The sequence below is a fragment of the Drosophila nasuta genome, chromosome X (genome assembly GCF_023558535.2).
Source record: "Drosophila nasuta strain 15112-1781.00 chromosome X, ASM2355853v1, whole genome shotgun sequence".
NCBI lineage: Eukaryota > Metazoa > Arthropoda > Insecta > Diptera > Drosophilidae > Drosophila > Drosophila nasuta.
In genome coordinates this window covers 21,987,502-22,007,915 of record NC_083459.1, presented here as the reverse complement: position 1 = coordinate 22,007,915, position 20,414 = coordinate 21,987,502, and the positions used below count along the sequence as shown (strand labels likewise).

The 20,414-nt window shown below is 38.8% G+C and overlaps 1 protein-coding gene across 4 annotated transcripts in view; it reads left to right on the top strand.

Moving 5' to 3' along the window:
• The first annotated feature begins 125 nt into the window (after positions 1-125).
• LOC132796232 (protein kinase shaggy) overlaps positions 126-20,414 on the top strand; it is a 60,758-nt gene continuing 40,469 nt past the window's right edge. The window contains exons 1-2 of one of the 4 annotated variants that reach the window (XM_060807321.1): positions 126-324; positions 8,627-9,334. In XM_060807321.1, coding sequence (XP_060663304.1) covers positions 9,250-9,334 — 85 coding nt within the window. In that variant the 5' untranslated portion in view covers positions 126-324; positions 8,627-9,249. Of the gene's footprint in view, positions 428-8,626; positions 9,335-13,667; positions 14,013-17,810; positions 18,006-20,414 lie in introns of those variants that run through there. The other 3 variants (XM_060807320.1, XM_060807322.1, XM_060807323.1) reach the window with 3 other exon arrangements.

Genomic DNA, 20,414 nt, shown 5'->3' with positions numbered 1-20,414 from the left:
TCGGCTGTTAAGTAACAGTGCGGCGCAAAGGAATGTTAGGCGCATGGTTGCGTTGGCAGGCCAGTGTTGTGCAGCGTATGCTGCGATTGAGTTGAGTTAAGATTGGATAAGAAGAAGCATCAAGCAGCAGACGGGCTAGCAGCAAAGAAGCTAAAAGTACGCCTACAATATCGAATAATTATCGTGCAATGTTCTTCTATTCATTATCATTCGTTTGCTTTCGCACTTCATTCGTCGTTTAGTTGCATCTCATACACGAAACGAACGTGAACGTGGTACGTGAAACGCGCGGCGCAAAATTTATTTTTTTCGTTTAGTGAAAGTGTAAGTAGTGTTGTTGTTGTTGTTGCAGTACTAGCAGCAGCAGCAGTAGCGACGTTTTGTGCACAATACACACACGGCCGCCATATTAAAATGGCAAAAAAAGGTAGTCGATAAAACGAAACCAACCAATACAAAAAAAAAAAAAAGAAAATAGTAAGCATTTAATTCTCGACATTATCATATTCTGCTAACCCAACCGAAAGAAAAAAAGAAAAGCATAGAAAAAAAGCAGCAACGTGTGTGTGTGGAGAACAAACGACGAACAGCGAAAGTAATTAGAACGAAAACGAAGCAAACGCAAAATGTAGCAAAAACCCCCAAATAGCAAGAAGAAGCAGCAGAGCAGCGCATAGGTACAGCGAATAAAGCGTATCATATACGAAAAACGAAACGAAAAAGAAACTCGAAACACCCAAAACCAATACAAAAAAAAGTAAAAGAAAAAAAATAGTGATACAAAAACTGTGCTAAAAAGTTGAGAAGATATTTTGTGTGCGCCTCAAAAAAAAAAGGCCAAATAAAAATTCATCTTGTACCAATTTTTGTGTGTTGTATAGCGATTCAAAATTCTTTTTTTTCTCACAACGAATAAAAAAAGTATATACGGAAGCAAGGTGAAAAAAGGCAACGGCAGCGGGTCGCGCTCTGCCTATGTAAGTGTGAGTGTGTGTATGTATGCATGTATATTGACGTGCAGCTGTGTGCGTGTGCGTGAGGCGGCGGCGACAGCAGCAGCAGCTAAAAGAAAGCAGTGAAGAAATACATGCATACATATGTATGTACGTATGTGTGTATATGTGAACAAGAAGAAGCAGACAAAACCGAAAGAAAACTTATACATACATCTGCAAGTATGTACATAAATGTATATGCATATGTTTAAATACATATGTGCAGTGTATGTATGTACAAATGAAAAGCACAATTCTTTTTTTTTCCAACTTTTTTTTTCTGTGACCAAGTGAGAGCAGCAAAAACAAAAAAAAAAAGCATTCAAATTAATACGCACACACACGCATAGAAAACACACCACACAGACACATACATATTTAGTGTGCTAATGCACAAGAGAAGAAATTGCGTTACACAAGCACCCCTCTTTTACCACTGCCGCGCCGCCTCTGCCGACGCCTCAGCTAGCCTCTCTGCTGCCGCTGCTGCTGTGGTAGTTTGTGTATGTGTGTGTGAGTGTGGTGAGAACAAGTGCCTTAATCAGCGTGCGTGAGTGTGAGTGAGCCGCTGCTGCTGCTGCTTGCTTGCTTGGCCCCAGCTAGTGCGGGTGTATGTGTGAGTATGCGTGCGTGTATGTGTATGTGTGTGTATGTGCTATTTAATAAACTATATATTCTTTATATTTCCCCCTTTTATTATTAGTAGTTAATATTTGTTGAGTTGGAAAGAGAATTGAATTAATGAATGCAAATGTAATAAACATTGATTCAATATTTTTTGCGTTGGCGCGCCGCGCGTTCATGTTTCATGTAGTGTCGACGTCACTATTGCTCCCTCCCCCCACCAATTCACTTGCTCTCTCTGCACAGTGGTGCCAGATCAATGAGTAAACGTGATGTCGTTGTTGTTCGTGTTGTCGTGGTTTTGCTGTTGTGCATTGTCAATTATATTAATGACAATTGAAAATTGATACGCATTTAATTCAGAAATGTGTGGAATAAAGTAAATGAATCAGCAAGGCAAGGCAAGGCAGAGCGCGCCTTTGTTGTATTTATTGTTTATTGTTAAGAAGAAGTTAACACCTCGCGCTTACAATGACCTCAAACTTTGTTGTTTGCAAAATTCTCTCACTTTCCAGTTGAAAGTTGTCAAGGTTATTTTCCCATTGTTTTGATTGCAGTTGGGCACACTGTGCAGGGTTCTGCGCACACGCTTGCTTAACTAACTATTTGCTGCTGCTGCTGCTGCGGAACGGTCAAAGGAATTTCAATTAAATAAAACGAAATTTGCACAAATTTGTCGCTGTCATCGTCAAGTTGCAGACTGCACTACAGCAAGAGTGAGAGAGCGAGAGAGAGAGAACATTGACTGACAGACACGAACAACATGCAAGCACCACAGTCAGCTAGAGTTGTCAACTAGCCGCAAGTGCTGCACGTGTATGCAATAGCGATAGAGCGAGAGGGAGCTGCCTGGCAACGGCGTCGTTCTACAAAAAAGAATAAAATATTCTTTTTGATTTCAAAAGGGTTTTTTGCGCCACACAGCTGTTTCCATGCAGTGTGCAAGTGTATGGGTGTGTGTGTGTGTGTGTGTGGGCTGGCAACACTTTTACGCCTGCGTTGTCCTTCGCCTGCGCGTGACATTCCGATACTTCTTTGTACACAATTTGCACGCCGCAAACTTTTATCGATTATTCCAGCAGCACCAGCAACTCACATACATATAGGTGACCTGTGTGTGCGAGTGTGTGTGTGTGTGTGGTGCCTTGCAAATCGATTGGCCCCGCCGCCATCGCAGAGTCAAGTCAGTGTTGTAAAGCAGCACTAGTTGCGCCCATTGCAGCACTGACAAAACACCAGCTTGCCAGCCAGCTAGCCTGCCTGCCTGCCTGCCTGCTGCCAGGCTCTCAGTTGCAGTCACAGTCGCTGCCGACGTCGCCGTAGCAGCGCAGGCTAATGTAAAAGAAATTGAAGCGTTCGGGTTCGGTTTGGTTTGGTTTCGTTTGATTCAGTCAACGCTGACGCCGCCTTGACGCTGGCGTCCTGTGCTCCGCGTGTTTTCGTGCTCTTGTTCTTGTGCTGTGTTGTTCTCTTTTACCCGTTAATCGCTTGCTTTGAACGTCAGTGAACAATTAATAGTAACAATAAACAACAGCAAAGTAGTTCATCCCTTTCTCTATCTTTTTTGTGTATTGTTGTAAATTTTTATTGTTTTAAGATCTAATGTGAAATGTAACACATATTTGTTGTATGTGCGTGAGTGTGTGTGTGATTTGCACTCTGTAATTGGCTGTGAAGCAAAAAATGTAGAGGTAAAACTGAGGAGAGAGAGAGGAGAGGAGCGGTTGAGTTAGTAAGTTAGTCGGTCGCTTGTTTCGTTTTACTTACTGCGGCGGCAGCTTAGTCAGCTGCTTACATAATTGCTGCACTTTATATACTTGTATGTATGTTTCGTATGTGTGCGTGTGTAGGCGTATGCGTAACTATGTATGTGTGTCTCACGTGCGTGCTTTGTGCTCAGCTGACTGTTTGAGCTCTTGAGCTTTGATCTTTACTTGAAAAGGAAAACCGGCAAGAGAGACAGAGAGAGAGAGAGCAAAAGCTAAAAGCTCTCGATCAGCTGTTTTAATGAAAGGAAAGGAATACCGCTACTCAATAGAATCGCCTCATTATTATTTATTTTTTTGGGTTTCTGCTGTCAAATGTGCGCCCCCGCGCTTATCAATAGGCATTACTTTTTGGTTTTTTTGTTGGTTGATATCTGCTGATAGAAGGCACTCAGCGCCTTTGTTGTTGTTGCACCGTGAAGATTTAAATTTAAAACTCCGTCACGCAAAATATAACCTTACGAGACTCGATAAGATTATGAACCTATTCCCCAATTCTTTGTTTCACACACAAATCTACAGCAAAAAAAAAAAACAAAAGAAAGATATGCATACAACCACAAGTGTATGTACATAATATTTAATAAATATGTTCACGATTTTTGTTTAACTTTGTTGTTGGTAAAATTCCAGCAAAATAACAAAAAACAAGCAAACGAAAGAAAAACAAAAAGAGCGAACGACGCGGAACCCAGTTATGAAAGCAACCGCAAACTTGTGCTATAAAACTACATTTTTCTTTAATTTCTAATTTCCATGCTTTGCTTGCTCTTGCTCTTTTTTTTAAGTACTCTGGGCCAAGCGAGAGTTATTCACTAGACTTTCGAAAAGTTTACGCTCTTTTTAGTACACGACCCTAAGTAGAAAATTTCTATAGGGTTTTTAACGAATAAAGAATGATTCGACTGTAAAAATTACAATTCGCATTTAAGAATTCTGGAATTTATACAATTTTAATACAAACATTTTTAAAATAACTTTAATTTGTAGCTAGAGGAATTGAAACTCAAATAAGTTTCAAATTTGTTTTCTTAAAACAAAAATTAAGTTGAAAACAATTTTGAATTTGTAAATTATCTATTATTATAAAGAAAAAGTCAATAATAATTTAAATAAGTGTTCTAGGAACAAGAAACAACTTATTTCTTGTTTTGAATTTTAGAATTGTCTTTTTCCAAAACACTTTCCTTTAATTTTAATAACAGATATTAATCGAATATGTATTAAATGTTACATTTTTGATATATCCCCAAATCGTTATTGCTATTTGTACTTTTTATAGTTTGTAGCAATTACTTGAATTAGGCAAATTAATTGAATTGTATTTTTGGCAATTTCCAAACGCTAATTTATCGATAATTTGTAATAGGCTTCGATAGGTGGCGCTGCTAATTTGCCTATGAGCAAGCAGCAAACGTTCATAATTTTGTAGCTTACTTTTTGGCGTTTTTGCGTGCTTCTGAATATTCGACGGGGGCGGGAAGGCAAATGTTGTAGCAGCAGATGTTTAAGATAATATACGTGCTCCCCTCGTCCCCGCCCCCCGTTCGTGTCATAGCTTCAAAGAGACATGTCCAATTGGGTGGGTGAAATGGCACGCAAAACGTTTTTCGTTTCGCGCGTGTGTCAATAAATAAAGCGACTAAAAATACGTGCGAAGCAGCTGAAGAAGAAGAAGAAGCAGCCGCAGCAGACGAAGCTGAAGCAGCAGAAGCAGCAACAAAGAACAATTTGAAAATATGACGCGCGAGCGCGGGGGCGTTATCCCAGTAGCCAGTCCTCCTCCCCCACCTCCTTCGGCTCTGTCAGGTTACCAAAAAATAGAAGAAGAGCAAACATAAAAAAAGAAGAAAAAAATGCCGCAAGTGGCGACAAAATGGGCCACACACACACACGCACACAAAGTGAGCGGGCGCAAGAGTGAGAAAGAGACAGAGAGAGCGAGGCAAAGAGCAAGAGAGTGGGTAGCAGCATAAGGAAGAAGTCGAGCAGCAACTGCTGTGTGTGTGTGTGCGTGCTCTTGAGTATTTATTTCGTTTTAAATTCAATTAAGCAACTACGGCAAATCGAACTGCCAAATTGAATGGCTATCGAATACTCACTCACTCAACCAATTTATTTCGTTCTTCGTTTCTTCGTCTCTTGCACTCTCTTCTTTGTGTGTCCCCGTTTCGCTGCTCTTCACTTCTTTCGCTGTCTCTGTCTCAGTTTGTGTGGTGTTTGCTGCCAAAATGTTTGCCATGACGCTTTTAACCTTGATGGATTTGCTCTGTGTGCGACAAAGACGGGGCGACAACTAGGAAATTGTGTGTGCGAATGTATGCATATATGTGTGTGTGTGTGTGTGTGTGTGTGTGTATATACCGTAGCATACTTTTTGGAGTATGCTTATGGAGATTTAACGTTCTCTCTCCCCCCACTTTTTACTTCACCTCATTGCTTATCGAAGCGTTGCTGTTGTTGTTTTTTTCCCCCTTCTTTTTTTTTGGGGCTGTCGCCTTGGTTGCGCATTGATTTTTTTTTGGCGCCAGGGTTGCCACGGCTGCCCACGAAATTGATCAAATAATCGATATGACACCATACCAAAAACACAAAAAAAAAAATACCAAGACAAAGGTTGATGATCCAGGATTTTGTTATTAGTTTATTTTTGCTGACAGCTTTCGCAATCGATTAATGGCTATCGATATGCAAAATCCGATTGTGCAAATTTACTTAAAGCTCGCGCGTTGTTTGTAATAATCCCTTTTTGGAAAATGAGCTCATGAGGGCGACAGCAGCGATGACACTATTGTTGACACACACACACAGAGAAGACGGCTGCGACATTTGCGTTGTTTTGTGGGTCAAACGGCTGCCGCATTACAGCAGCAACAACAACAACGATAACGATAAAAAGGAACGTTGAGTCAACCCAGCAGCAATGTCGTCTCCTCTTCTAGCTCAAGGGGGTCGCCATCATTCTTGGCCAACTGACGGTTTTTTTTTTTGCACAGCCCTTGGCCATTTTTATTTGCAATTCCATTTTCTGTCTGTGTGTGTGTTTTTGTTTTATGTATTTTTGATCAAATATATATATACATACTTATATAGATATATACTTAGCTCTTGCGTGGTCGCTAGTCATAAATTTTGGTGACTGCCCTCGCGCCCTTTTGGTTTTTTCTCTCAGTGTCTGTTGTCCTTTGGTGCATTCCAAAATGGTGTCATTGTCAGGCAAAGCTTTCAATCGCTTCGCCTCATTCTCTGTCTCCCTCTCTCTCTCTCTTGCTCTCTTGTGTCGTGTCAGCAGTTTTATTGGCATTTCAATGCATTTGTGCTGTAGTTTTGCAATTAAATATGCACTTATTCAATTACAGCATATCGGAATTGAATCGCATCGGATCGAATAACTATCGCTCAATCAACTTGTCATCTTGTCCTGCACTCAATTCAAACGTTCATTGCATACGCACAGGCGTCAGACAGGCTCTGTGTGTGTGTGTGTGTGGAGTCAGTGATGCCAATTTCGCTTTTTTTATGGCTTCTTTTTTCTGATTTTGAGAGAGAGTTGAGACGTCATTTGATTACTACAAACTAATGAGTAATATGTTTACTAAAGAATTTGAGTTTCAGTTAGAAAAGAGATTCTCCTTCTTTTACATTTTAATCAAAACAATAAATTTTAAAAAGGGATAAATACTTATTTGAGCAAGACTCTTTTTATTAATCTAATATTTTTACTAAAGAAGTTGAAGTTAAGTAAGAAAAGATATTCCTATTCTTGCATTTAAAAAAAAAAAGGTTTATAAAAATTGATCACTACTTATTTAACAAATCTGACGCTTCAAATCTTAAAAACTCTTTTTAACTTGCAATTAGTTGCATCCGAGGCGACCTTTGGATTAGTAAAATCAGATAAGTAATAGGTTTACTAAGGAAATTAAAGTTGACTTAGAAAAAGAGTGTTCACAAAAAGAATAACTACTTATTTCAAAAATGTGACACACTTCAAAGCTCCATTGAAGGAATTTGGCTATTTTTGAAATGCTTGGCAACACTGTTTTGGGGATTGTGAAATGTATATCACATGAATTTAGCTTGCCAAACGTATTTTAACAATTTCTTTAAAAGAAAAATAGAGTCCCTGAGAAATATTCCTGAAATGTATTTTCAATAGAAAATACTGAGAAATATTCTTAAAATGTATTTTCAATAGAAGGAATTTGGCTTTTTTTTTAAATGCTTTGCAACACTGTTTTGGAGATTGTGTGTTGGTAACTGAAATATTGACGTCCACAAGTTGGGCCAGAAGAAGAGAGACTTGCCGGCGTCAGCTGTCGACGCAAAGTGCGGAGCGGCGCAGCAGCGTCCACTTGAAATGGGGTCAATCATTTGGAGTCTATTCAGGACGCAGCCACGCCCAATAATGTGTCCAATGCAATGTGATGAACTGGCAGCACAGTAAAAGCTTTAGTGAGAGTATCTCTCAATATGTGTGTGTGTGTGTGTGTGTGAGTAATTGCCAGCAATTTATTTATGTGACAGCAAACAAAGCTGCAACTACAACAAAAACAACGCCTTGCTAATGACAGTCGTAGAAATGCCCCCTCTCCTCTCCTCCCCATCACTTGCGCCTTTCAATGTTGACTTGCTTTTTCGCATTTCACATTTTTGCAAAGTAAAGTTGAAGCGCTGCCAATAACAACAACAACAAAAACAACACCAAGGGATGCGGTCTAACTGCAACGTGCATGTATGTATGTGTGTGTGTGTGTGTGTGTGCAGTGTGTTGTGCAATTTGCAGAGAGCCAGCAACAATATGGCGACAAACGCGTGGCATTGAAACATAAGCGAGAAGTTAAAGCAAGACGTAAGCAATTCGTCTTCGTATGTGTGTGAGCAGTAGCAACAACAACAAGCTGAAGAAGAAGAAGAATAAGAACAGAAGAGTGCATAGAACTTAGCATTAACAGCATATACTAGAGAGAGAGTGTGGGTGTGAGCGAGACAGACCGAATGAGAGAACGGAAGCTGCTGTGCAACGAAATGAAATAGAAATAAAAACACGTGACACGTTTGCCTTTGTATAGTTGTAGTTTTAATTACATATACAAATATATATACATATATATAGTATATATGAACATCTATTATGTTTACCTATTTTTTTAGTTTTGGCAATGTAATTACAGTTTTATATACAATTGTGTGTATTTTTTTTACGAATTTTTTTTCTGTTTTTTTATCGATTGTTTGCAGCCGTTTAACATATTGACGAGTGTTGTGTCTGTGTGTGTTACTCTACCAACAACAACATCAAGAACAACAATTAAACGTGTGTGGCCAATCGCCTCTTCCACCCCCCGCTTAGCAGCCAGAGCAATATCATCATTATCACCACCTCAAGGAGCAAGCAAATCGAAGCAAGAAGAGATCAGAGAACAGAAATCAAAAGGCAAAAACAAAGCTAAACAAATCACAATCATCCAGAACAACAACAACAAATAATAATAATAATAAGTAAATAAATAATAACAGCAACAATAAAAAAAGAGCACAGCAAAAAACATCTGTGCGAAAATTCGACGCGTGTGACTTTGTGTGTTGTTTCCTTTTTTTTTTGAACAAAACAAAACTAAACAAAAATAAAGTTAAAGTTAATAAAGAAAAGTTTAAATACAAGCAAAAGTAAAATATAAAGAATAATATACCTAATAAACAATAGCAACAATTCATAATTATAGTACTTTGCGACACGCGCAAAGTGACAAGAAATAAACAATTGATTATTGATTGATAACGCAACGTGAGAGCGAGATAGAGCGACTGCAGCGAACGACAGAGCGAGCGAGAGGGAGAGCAACAACAGCAACGTTGTCACCATGAGCGGACGTCCGAGAACATCCTCATTCGCTGAGGGCAACAAACAGTCACCGAGTCTGGTGCTAGGCGGCGTCAAAACATGCAGTAAGTATTATTTCCCACTTTCATTAATCTCGATTAACTATTGAAACTTTGCATATTCGCGTTACAATTGTCACTTAAAAAAAAAACACTATCCTTAAATGAAGAAAGTACTAATTTCAATAGTAAGTATATCTTTGAAAACTACTTCTCAGTTCATTAGAACGCATTTTCACACAGCATGTTAGCACTGCTCGAATAATGACAACTAAGAAAGCTAGTCGAGTGTACTCGACTGTGAGATACCCGCTACCCATTTTAAATAAAAGCAATATATTTTGCGGTATTATTCTCAAAATATACCAAATATACTACAAAAATACTATAAAAAATATACCAAATGGTAAATGTGGCACATCATTCAAAATATACCACAGACGGCGCAATATACCAGATTGTCGGCCAAAGCAACTAAGACCCCTAGTAAGTAGGCGTTTTTGCCATACAAAAGTATACAAAAGTATTTCTTTAATAACTTCCACAATTTTTATCTGATCGCAATCAAATTTTCGGGAATCATAACTACTATAGTTATTATTATATATACCAACTCTAGCTTTAAAATTACGCTTGTTATTCGATTTTTTTGATTTGCGGGGGCGGAAGTGGGCGTGGCAAAAATTTGAAACAAACTTGATCTGCGTGCAAACATAACAAATGCTGTCGAAAAAAAATTATAGCTCTATCTCTCGTAGTCTCTGAGATCTAGGTGTTCATACGGACAGACGGACATGGCTAGATCGTCTCGGCTGTTGACGCTGATCAAGAATATATATACTTTATAAGTTCGGAGATGCCTCCTTCTACCTGTTACATACATTTCCTGTCGGCACAAAGTTATAATACCCTTCTACCCTATGTTTAGCCGGTATAAAAATGTCCAAAAGTGCTTAAAGATGTTTACACTGTCCGAATGAAGGGAAGCCCATTTCCCTCATTGGGAAGTTTCCTTAGCTAAACACAAAAATTAACTGATTTAAGAAAACGCATTTTCAGAGAACAAATGCATTTTTACATTCGCGTTAAAGTTGATACATATAAAAGTACTTAAAGATGTTTACACTGTCCGAATGAAGGGAACATCCTAGTAGTGAAGCCCATTTCCCTTATTGGGAAGTTTCCTTAGCTAAACACAAAAATTAACTAATTTGAGAAAACACATTTCAGAAGACGAATGCATTTTTACATTCGCGTTAAAGTTGATGCATATAAAAGTACTTAAAGATGTTTACACTGCTCGAATGATAGGAATATCCTTAAAGTGCTTAATGATGTTTACACTGCTAGAATGATGAAAATATTCTAGTTGTGAAGTCCATTTCCATTATTGAGAAGGTGACTAAATATAAGCTAAGCACAAAAGTTAACTAAGTTGAGAGGGAACGCATTTTCAGAGGAGGAATGCATTTTCACATTCTCGTTAAAATATGCGTGCCTAAAGATGTTTACACTGCTCGAAAGATCAGAATATCCTTAAAGTGCTTAACGATTTTTCACTGCTCGAATATACTAGTTGTGAGGTCAATTTCCATTATTGAGAAGGTGACTAAATATTAGCTAACCACAAAAATGACCTAATTTGAGAGGAGCGTGATAAATATAAATATGATATACGATACTCCAAATAGAAAGATATGTATATGTATATATATAATAAGTATTGTGCAATTTCTTTAGGAATAAAAACTAGTCGAATTAAGGGAGAAATCCCATTCTCTGTCAAAACTTGAAATTATAGCGATAGTCGTTAAAATAATTAATACTTGGCCCGCTTCTATTAAATTAATGATCTTTGAACTTTGCGTGTCATTACGCTTTGAAAACTTTGCTTAATCATTTTCAGTATTTTTCAAATCATTAGAAAAATGAGTTCTGTAGTTTTTTTTTTAGTATTTGCAAACTTTTCAATTTAAAGTTAAACAAAGTTTTGTGCGTTTGACTTTCTAGACCTCTAGACCTCTTGGATGAATCAAACTGAGAATAAGAACAGGGAAATTACAAGGGAGGAAGATATATAGACGAAAGATAAGACTAGAAGTCATTCAATGGAAAGCGAAGTAGTCATTCGCTTAACCCCATTTCCAAGCAAGCAAGCGAGCGAGAGAGAGAAAGAGATGGAATGAACGTGATTTAGTAATTGTGTCGTCCGCCTGCCTGATTAATTGTTATCAGCAGCTTTCGGTAATCGTTATCGTCTCTCGCTTATCAGCGGCAATCGAAATGCAACAACAGCTGATTGAACTGCATTCGCAGTCGCAGCAGCAGCGTCACCTGGAAACCCAAACACCCTCACCTCACCCTCTGCTCCATCACCACCACACACGCCTGCTTCGCACACCACCCTCTCTCTCTCTCTCAGTTTGTGACTCTCTCGCGGTTAACCCAATACACCACACCGGCCCAGCTGCTGGTTGCCCAGCACATAAAAAGCACGCGCTGTCAACTAACTAATACTCCCTCCTCACTTTGGCTCCCCCCTTATGTATATGTCGCTCATTTGCTCTCGCTGCTGCTAATTGTGTGTAAGTGTGTTTTTGTTGTGAGCTTTCAAACGTAGCATAGCAGTAGGTGCGAGCGAGAGAGAGAGAAAGAGTGGCGAGAGAACCACGCGCTGATCCGATCTGCGTTGCGTATTTCATTTTTTCTTTCGCTTTTGTTGTTTTGCGCTTTTGCGTTGTTGCATTTCACTTATGAAACGCACACACACACACGCATTAATCACTAATTTATAGAACTAACTGTTTTAAGCAACAATCAATTTAAAATGTGGTCGAGGGTTGTTGCTCAAGTTGTGAATTCAAAATTGCAAATTAATAATGCCAATTGTCAGCAGCAAACAACATATTTATGTGTATGTGAATGTGTATGTACACTTATGTTAGTGTGTGTGTGTGGGGTTCGCATTTTTATCATCAGTGGGTCGCGCTGTTGACTAAGCCAATCTCCACACACACACACACCTCTTTTTTACCCTTTGTTGATCCGCCCAAGCAGCTGTCGGGAATATTCATTTGCCTGCACCGCCAACCGAGAAGTTCAATCGATTTCACACACACAAACACACATACACATACACAAGCCCCAAACGCTTACTCACCACAGCCGTGGTGCGACTCTCTTGCTCTCTCTGTCTCTATGGCACAGTTGCAAATTTTTGTGCTTTACGTGTGGTGCACAGTGGTGCAATGCAGTCAATAGTGCCGGTCACATAACTGAGCACACTGTGCGCACACCAAAGGTGATGGCGCGCACCGACAGCGACTGCGACGCTGACGTTCAAGTGTCGCTGTTTTGTCTGTTGCTCACCAACAAAAAAAAAACATATTTCAACACTCACTCACACACACATCTATACAGGTATTGGAACTGCTCAGAGTTCTCGCCGCTGTCACCGCATGGCGAGTGTGACGCGCATGCCAGCACAGCGAATTCGCACACAGATATACACACACACACATACAGAACCATGAACGTTTCACCTCGCACGACCTGCTGCCGGGGCTCTTTTGCTCTCCCACTCTCTATCTCAGCTCTACTGTGCTGTGCTCTCTCTCTCTGTCGGTCTCTCTGTGACGTTCTGCCCGTTGGTCGATTACTGAGCTCGCGTGTGCATGTGTGTGTGCGTTTGTGTGTCGACATCTCGACATCGATTCGTTACGTTCGCTGCCGTTTTGGTTTTGCCTTGCGTTTGCTTGCCTGTTTGCCGTTTGGTTATTCGCCGCTAGATTCGCCGCCAGTGCATACAACAGCAGTTGTATGACGAGTTGATTTTGCCGCTGCTGCCTTGCCTGCTGCTCGCTCGCGTGTGTGTTTGTCTCTCTGTGTGTGTGTGCGTGTGTGTTTCTTATATTCTTTTTTTTTTTGGTTTTTGTGTTCGCTCTGGAGACTTTCAGTAACACGAAATTCGTCGAAGTCACGCTGAGAACAACGCAGAAGAAAAAAAAACGCGCGCGCGCTGCGTTCGCAACTTCAACAAACTAAATATCTATACTATATAGAAAAATTAAACTATGGTATATAAATAATTTTTGTTATTGTTTAATTCGTTTTTGCCGAGTGTTTGTGCGTGTTTGCGATGTGCCTCTCAAACAAACAACATAACGTTTAACGTACAAAAAATGTAAAGAAAATTTGTTGTTTTCGGCTGTGCAAAAAAAGAAGCAGAACAATTTCGCATAATTCTTGCTCACTCTATCTCTCTGTCACACTCATTCGTGGTGGGTAACTAATCTCTCCCCACCCACAACACCCAAAAAAATTAAAAGAAACAAATACAACGAACGGTGTTTTTTTTCTACTGCTGCTGCTGTGTGCGTGACGTCGACTTTAGAGTTGACAGCAGTTAAAAGTGTAACTGTCCTCTCACCACCCCCCCGCGAAGAAAGTTCAACGATAATAACAAAATAAAAACAAAAAAAAATAATAAACGAAAAGCAAAAATTGAAGAACACAACGGCAACGCCACTTGAATAAGAAGGTCAGCAGCGACATCGACGCGCTCTCTCTCTCGATTCGCTCTTCGTCCTCACGCTCTCGGTCTCGGTCGGTCTCTCTCTCTCAGCTGGCCACACTGCTGCGGTTGCAGTGGCTGCGCTGCATAGTGTTTTTCTCTTCTTTCGCTTCTACTGTTGGCTGGTGAAGGCTACGAGCATGTTGATCAACAGCGGTTCACTGCTTGAAGGTAACACAACCACAATATCATAAAAAAAAAAAAGGAACGAAAAAACAAGACAATTAAATAAATGAAAACGTAAAAAATGCTGTAAAAATAATTACTTTTTAATTGTATCACAAACACACACACGCACATAAAGTAGAAGAGAGTCAGCTGTGTGTTACCTGTTGAAATTGCGCTCTCCCGCACTCTCTTTTTGTAAACATGTGTTTGAATGTGTGTGTGTTTGTGTGTGCAGTGTCTTCGTCTCACGTAATTTCTTCAACCTGTCCGCTCTCTCGCTCTCTTTCGCTTACGTTGTGCACGATGATCGCCTGCAAGGAGTGCGGCGAGTGCAAACGCGAAGGGAAAAGGAACTAAATTCAATTAATACTCATTATGAATATTCAACGTGTAAGAATGCGAGTGTTGCATAGTGCGGCATAAGCATGTGTGCGTGCATGTGAGCAGGTGAGCGTCTTAATTCAATTTACACGCTGGCCTGCGATGACGTTCAGCCATGGGTAGAACGAGGAGGAAGGGGAGGGGTGGATGATGGCAAGTGGCACGCACAGTGGGGCAATGCTTGTGAAAATAATCGTGCAATCAGCGATAAAATATCCTTAATCAATTAAAAATTTATTGACATTTGTGTCAATTGCTTAGGAGATAAAATAATTGTGCATAATAATAATAGAACTAACGTTATTCGTTGGACATTTTTTGCACCCTCTTTCAAACTTCATATCTTCAGATTTTCTTATCTCATCTCAAATTATTTTTGGGGGGAATTCCCGTCAATTAGCACACATAAAATGGAGCAATTGAATTATTGTTTATGTTGTAGATACTCTTAAGATTAAACAAGTAAGAAAGCTACAGTCGAGTGTACTCGACTGTGAGATACCCGCTACCCATTTTGAATAAAAGCAATATATTTTGCGGTATATTTCTCAAAATATACCAAATATACTACTAAAAACACCAAAAAAAATATACCAAATGGTATATTTGGTATATCGATATAGTACCGCATTCAAAATATACCATAGACAGCACAATATACCAGACTGTCGGCCAAAGCAAATTAGACCCCTAGTAAGTAGGCGTTTTTGCCCATACAAAAGTATTTCTTTAATAACTTCGACAATTTTTATCTGATCGCAACCAAATTTTTAGGAATCATAACTACTATAGTAATTATTATATATACCAAAATTCGTAACTCTAGCTTTAAAATTACGCTTGTTATTCGATTTTTTATTTGCGGGGGCGGAAGGGGCGTGGCAAAAATTTGAAACAAACTTGATCTGCGTGCAAACATAACAAATGTTGTCGAAAAAAAATTATAGCTCTATCTCTTATAGTCTCTGAGATCTAGGTGTTCATACGGACAGACGGACGGACACACAGACGGACAGACGGACATGGCTAGATCGTCTCGGCTGTTGAAGCTGATCAAGAATATATATACTTTATAGGGTCGGAGATGCCTCCTTCTGCCTGTTACATACATTTCCTGCCGGCACAAAGTTATAATACCCTTCTACCCTATGGGTAGCGGGTATAAAAAGTCTAAAAAAAATAAGAAATTGTTTTTACATATGTATTTATGAAGGTAATTTAGTTAGTTCACTTGGACAAGTTGAAATTAATATTGTTTTTGCAAAATTAAATTTATATTGGATGTACATTAAGTTTTTTGCTACTTTAACAGTTTTCAGCATGACTTTGCAATACTTGAAGATTTAAAGGAAGTTCAATTAAATTGTACTTGGCCCCCTAATTCCTTCTCCCCCACGGCACGACTTTTGCTCGTCTGGAAAGTTCAATGCAATTTGCTGCAAGCAAATGAAATTAACTTTGAAATATGCTTTCAACTACATTAACACACACAGACACACTCACATACACGTATACACGCAACTGTCTGTTTATGTGTGTGTGTGTGTGCAATGCAATGCAATGCACATGTGCTTTATGCTCTTCGTCAGCTTTTGCACACAGTGCGCAAAAATACATCAAATACTGACGCGCACTCACTGGAGGGCAAAATACACACACACATACACTTATTCACTTCTCCCTCTCACCGTACGTTAATTTGATCGTGCTGCTCTCGCTTGCTGCGTCATCGACGTCGACGTCAACATCGACATCGACGTTGACGTCGACGTCAGCGTCTTTTGGCGTAAACAAGATAATGACCCACATAGAGACAGACGGGGGCGCATACCGTGCGTTAAAGCAAGCGGCGCATTGCAATGCGATGCGATGCGAGTAGAGAAAGACAGAGAGAGAGAGAGAATGCTATCTCCCCCTCCCACTCACTCTCGCTCTAGTGGGTGGTGTGCTTTTCATAAATATTTATTTTATATTCTTATTTATGTATTTACATACATATATATTGTGTGTGGTACCAACGAACAGCGAACGGCGACCCCCAAACAAAAAAATATGCGTCCGTCTGTCCGTCTACTCCAATTGTGATTCTCATTTATTCTTATTCTTGTTTTTTTTTTTTTTTTTTTTGGCTGCTTGCCAAATTGTTGCCCTAATTTATGCATTTTATTAGTGTAATTTATGAAAATTCACAAAATATTTCGAATGGTATTTTTCAATGTGAATATCCTGCAATAGCTTTGTGCAATGTCATGTTGAACTCAAGCTGTGCGAATTCCAGGGTATATATATAAATATGTTTTGGGCCAATGCACTCCAAAGGTGATGATCGCAAGGTTCAAATTAAATATCTAATTTCACTGATTAACTTTTAATTGTGTATTACAATATATAAATGTTAATTTTGCGATTTAAAGTGTTAAAATTCTAAATTACTTCAACATATATGTCAAAAATATTTCATGAAAATATACATTTCAGTATTTGCCGAACCCTTTTTTTTTATTATTAACGGATGTATCTTAATTAACCGCAATAGATTTAATATAACGCCAATGTCTGCATAATTTTTATACCCGTTACCTATAGGGTTGAAGGGAATTATAACTTTGTGTCTCCATGAAATGAATGTAATAGGCTAAAGAAGGCACCTACGACCCTATAAAGTGTATACATATATTCTTGATCAGCCTTTTCTGTCTGTCCGCCGGTATAAGCACCTATATCTTAGCTGCTTTGACTGACAATCTGGTATATTTTGAGCTCTATGCTATATTTTGAATTAAGTTACTGTATCAATATACCAAATATAGCATACTGTATATTTTAGTATTGTATGGCTTATTGATTCGGTATATTTTCTACTCTAATATATTTATCTATATACGAAATATAACCTTTGGCATAATTTAGTATATTTGTGGTAAATTTAATTGATATATTTTAGGAATAGTACCGCACTGTTTTGTTTTTATGGTATCTCACAGTCGAGCACATACGACTGTAGATTTCTTACTTGGTTTTTTAATATTCTTATATTTTTAAATTTTGTCAACATGAGGTTTATGCTCAGTAAACTCGTTTTGATTTGTCGAAATTTTCCTTTGAATCACAATCGTATTTTCTCTCGTAATTCTCATCATCCCCCTGAATTGAAGATATCCAAAAAACTTCGTTACCCACAATAAATTTCTGGGGGCGTAAAGCAAAATTCGAATGAACTATTTTCGGCATTGAATTCAGAAGTCCACAAAACCACAAAAAAAAGGAAGAAAAACTCCAGAAGGAAACAACTGAGGCAAATACACATTATACACATACACACACACACACACACACCCACACACACACACACAGATATATGTATATATATTTTATATATATTATATACAAAGTCAGTCGAACGAAGAAAAGCTTTCAAAACGGCCGCCAACCGTGCAGTGAAGGTGAAGGGAGCCTCTCGTGTGGGAGGCACCACCGCTAACACCACCAAATTTGCCACCACAAGTTCAAGCAAGCAAGTAACTCCCCTGCCCCCCGTTCCCGCCCCTCTGGTTACCAGTCAACATACCACCTCAGTTCGCAACTTTGACAAGCATTTTGTGCAGAATCTTTCGGGTTCGTAACTAATTGGAAAACCCAACTTAACATATTATAATAATAACTATCATTTATTAATCGTCATGTTATTTGCACTACAATAAGAATCATTTTTCTCTTTCTCTTTTCAGGTAAGTTGACCAACACTCTTTTAATTTATCGATAAATAACAGTTATTGCAAGTGCGGGTAAGCGAGCAAATTTTTAAACAAACACGAAAGCTTTTCATATATTGCCAACAGAGCTTAAAAGCTCAACACCTAAGCTAAGCTGCTTTTAAGTCGCTTGGTAGTGAAACTTGGATAAAATATATACTAAATAGCGATGTGGTTAGAAAGACAATAATATATAATTTATTTTAAATACGTTTGAAATTCTTGCCAAACATTAAGATAAGATTGACAATTCTGCATATTTGATTAGATATTTTTCCTTTGTTGAATTAAGTATTTTTGTCGTGTTGCAATCTGCATTGAAAATCCATGTCGAAATTACACACCCAAAGCTCGTCTGCCAATGGATTGCAATAAATATATATAAAAATAAAATAGTCCAACGCCTTGAGAATGAAATAGTATCAATGGCAATCAAAACACAAAGCACCACCAACAAGCAAACGCAACATTTGCTCGAGGCAATGCAATTTTGTGTTTGTGGGTTTTGTGTCGCATACTTTTAGGCGTCACACGAAATTCGAGCGCCGGCAATTTGTTGTTGTTGTTGTTTTTTCTGTTACTGTCTAACTGCAGGTGTCCTTTGCATTGTTGTTGTTGTACTTTTGGTAGAATCATTCGGCAAAAGCCACGCTTCGTGTTGCGGCTGTGTTGTGCTGTTACCTAATTATAATTTCCATTGCGGCTTCGTCGGCGTCGACGTCATCTAATTGAATGCTACACAAGTTACCGCAAGTCACGCTCACTAGCTCTCACACACACACATGCACACTGCTTGCTAGCAAGAATTTCTAGCATGTGCTCTTTTTCGGCCAGTGAGCGCACTTCACTTTACTCCGCTCTCTCTCTCTCTCTCTCTCTCTGTCTCTCACTTGGCGCTCTCTCTAGTTCGCTCCATGGCGCGCTCTCTCGCCACCGCCTGTGTGCTTTGCTTTGCGTCGTGTGTGGATCAACAACGTTCAATGCTCCAGGGCAAAAGAAAAAGAAAAAAAAGCACAGACAAGAAAGTTACAGTTAAGTCTACTCGAATGCCAAATACCCAAACTACATTTTTCGAAAATACAAAAAAGAAACAAGTTTTGTCAATTTTTTTTTAATTTAGGCGTCTGCTTGTTACGTATATTTTCGATTGCCGCCAACTTGTCATACCCACTTACAGCATATGCGGAACGAGCAATAACACACGCACACATATAAGAGCAGCGGCGTTGGCGTCGCTGCCATCGTCGTAGCTGCGTCTGGGTTGAAGCGGCAAAATGTTTAGTTCAATCGCGTTGAATCTACCGAACTGGCGTATACGTACTTTCGTCGCCTTCGCCGTCGTCTCGTCTCGTGTGTCTTCGTTTTTCGTAGTCGAGTTGAGTCTTTTATTTTTGTCGTCGTTTTCGTTTTCGTCTTTGCACATTTCGCTTCGTTACGTCTGCACACGCCGTCGCCGCCCCCTTCTTATTCATACACCTCCTCACCGCATAGCGTTGTTGCTCTCAAACGGAGCGCGCTAAATCGTACAACAAAAAAAAAGAAAAAAATACATGCATAAAAAAAGCAAAAAGTTAACGAAGCAGTGAGAAAATGAAATAATTATACTTAAAGTGAAACAACAAACGTTTATACTTTTTTGCATATACTTTTTTTTGGTTTTTTTTTTTTCTAAATAAAATACTCTACATTATTGTTGTTGTGGTAATTATTTATTGTTAATTGTGTGTAGTGCAGTGTAATTGAATATATGCATATGTGTATATGTATTTGTATATTTAGCAAAAATTAAAAAAGCCAAATGCTTATTCTAATTCAATTTTAATGTTATTAGATTCAACTTTTTTTGCTTTGCCATTTGCTTTGATTTCACAATATATGGAAAGTAGAAATAGAAAAAGAGAGAGAAAACAAATGTTTAAAACAACAGCAACAACAAATGCACAAATTTTGCCTTTTGGATGTCAATTGAATTGTTTGGCTGCTCGTCAAAATTCTCGATAAACGTCTGTATGATCGATTAATTGGTAATTATTCCCTGGAAAGTTCTCGAAAGCTTTTTGGCGGCGAACAAGATTTTTGGGGGCCTGGCTTTTGCATGGATGTGAAATACTTAAGTTGAGTTTACATTCGAAACAATTTTGCGGGATGGAAACTTCTAGCAAGAGTTGGGAGTTTTGACAATCGTTAATCGATGAAATTACTTTGGTTTGTTGTTCGTTTGAAAATTGTGACATTCGATTTGTCTTTTAATAGAAACTTTGCAAGTTCTATT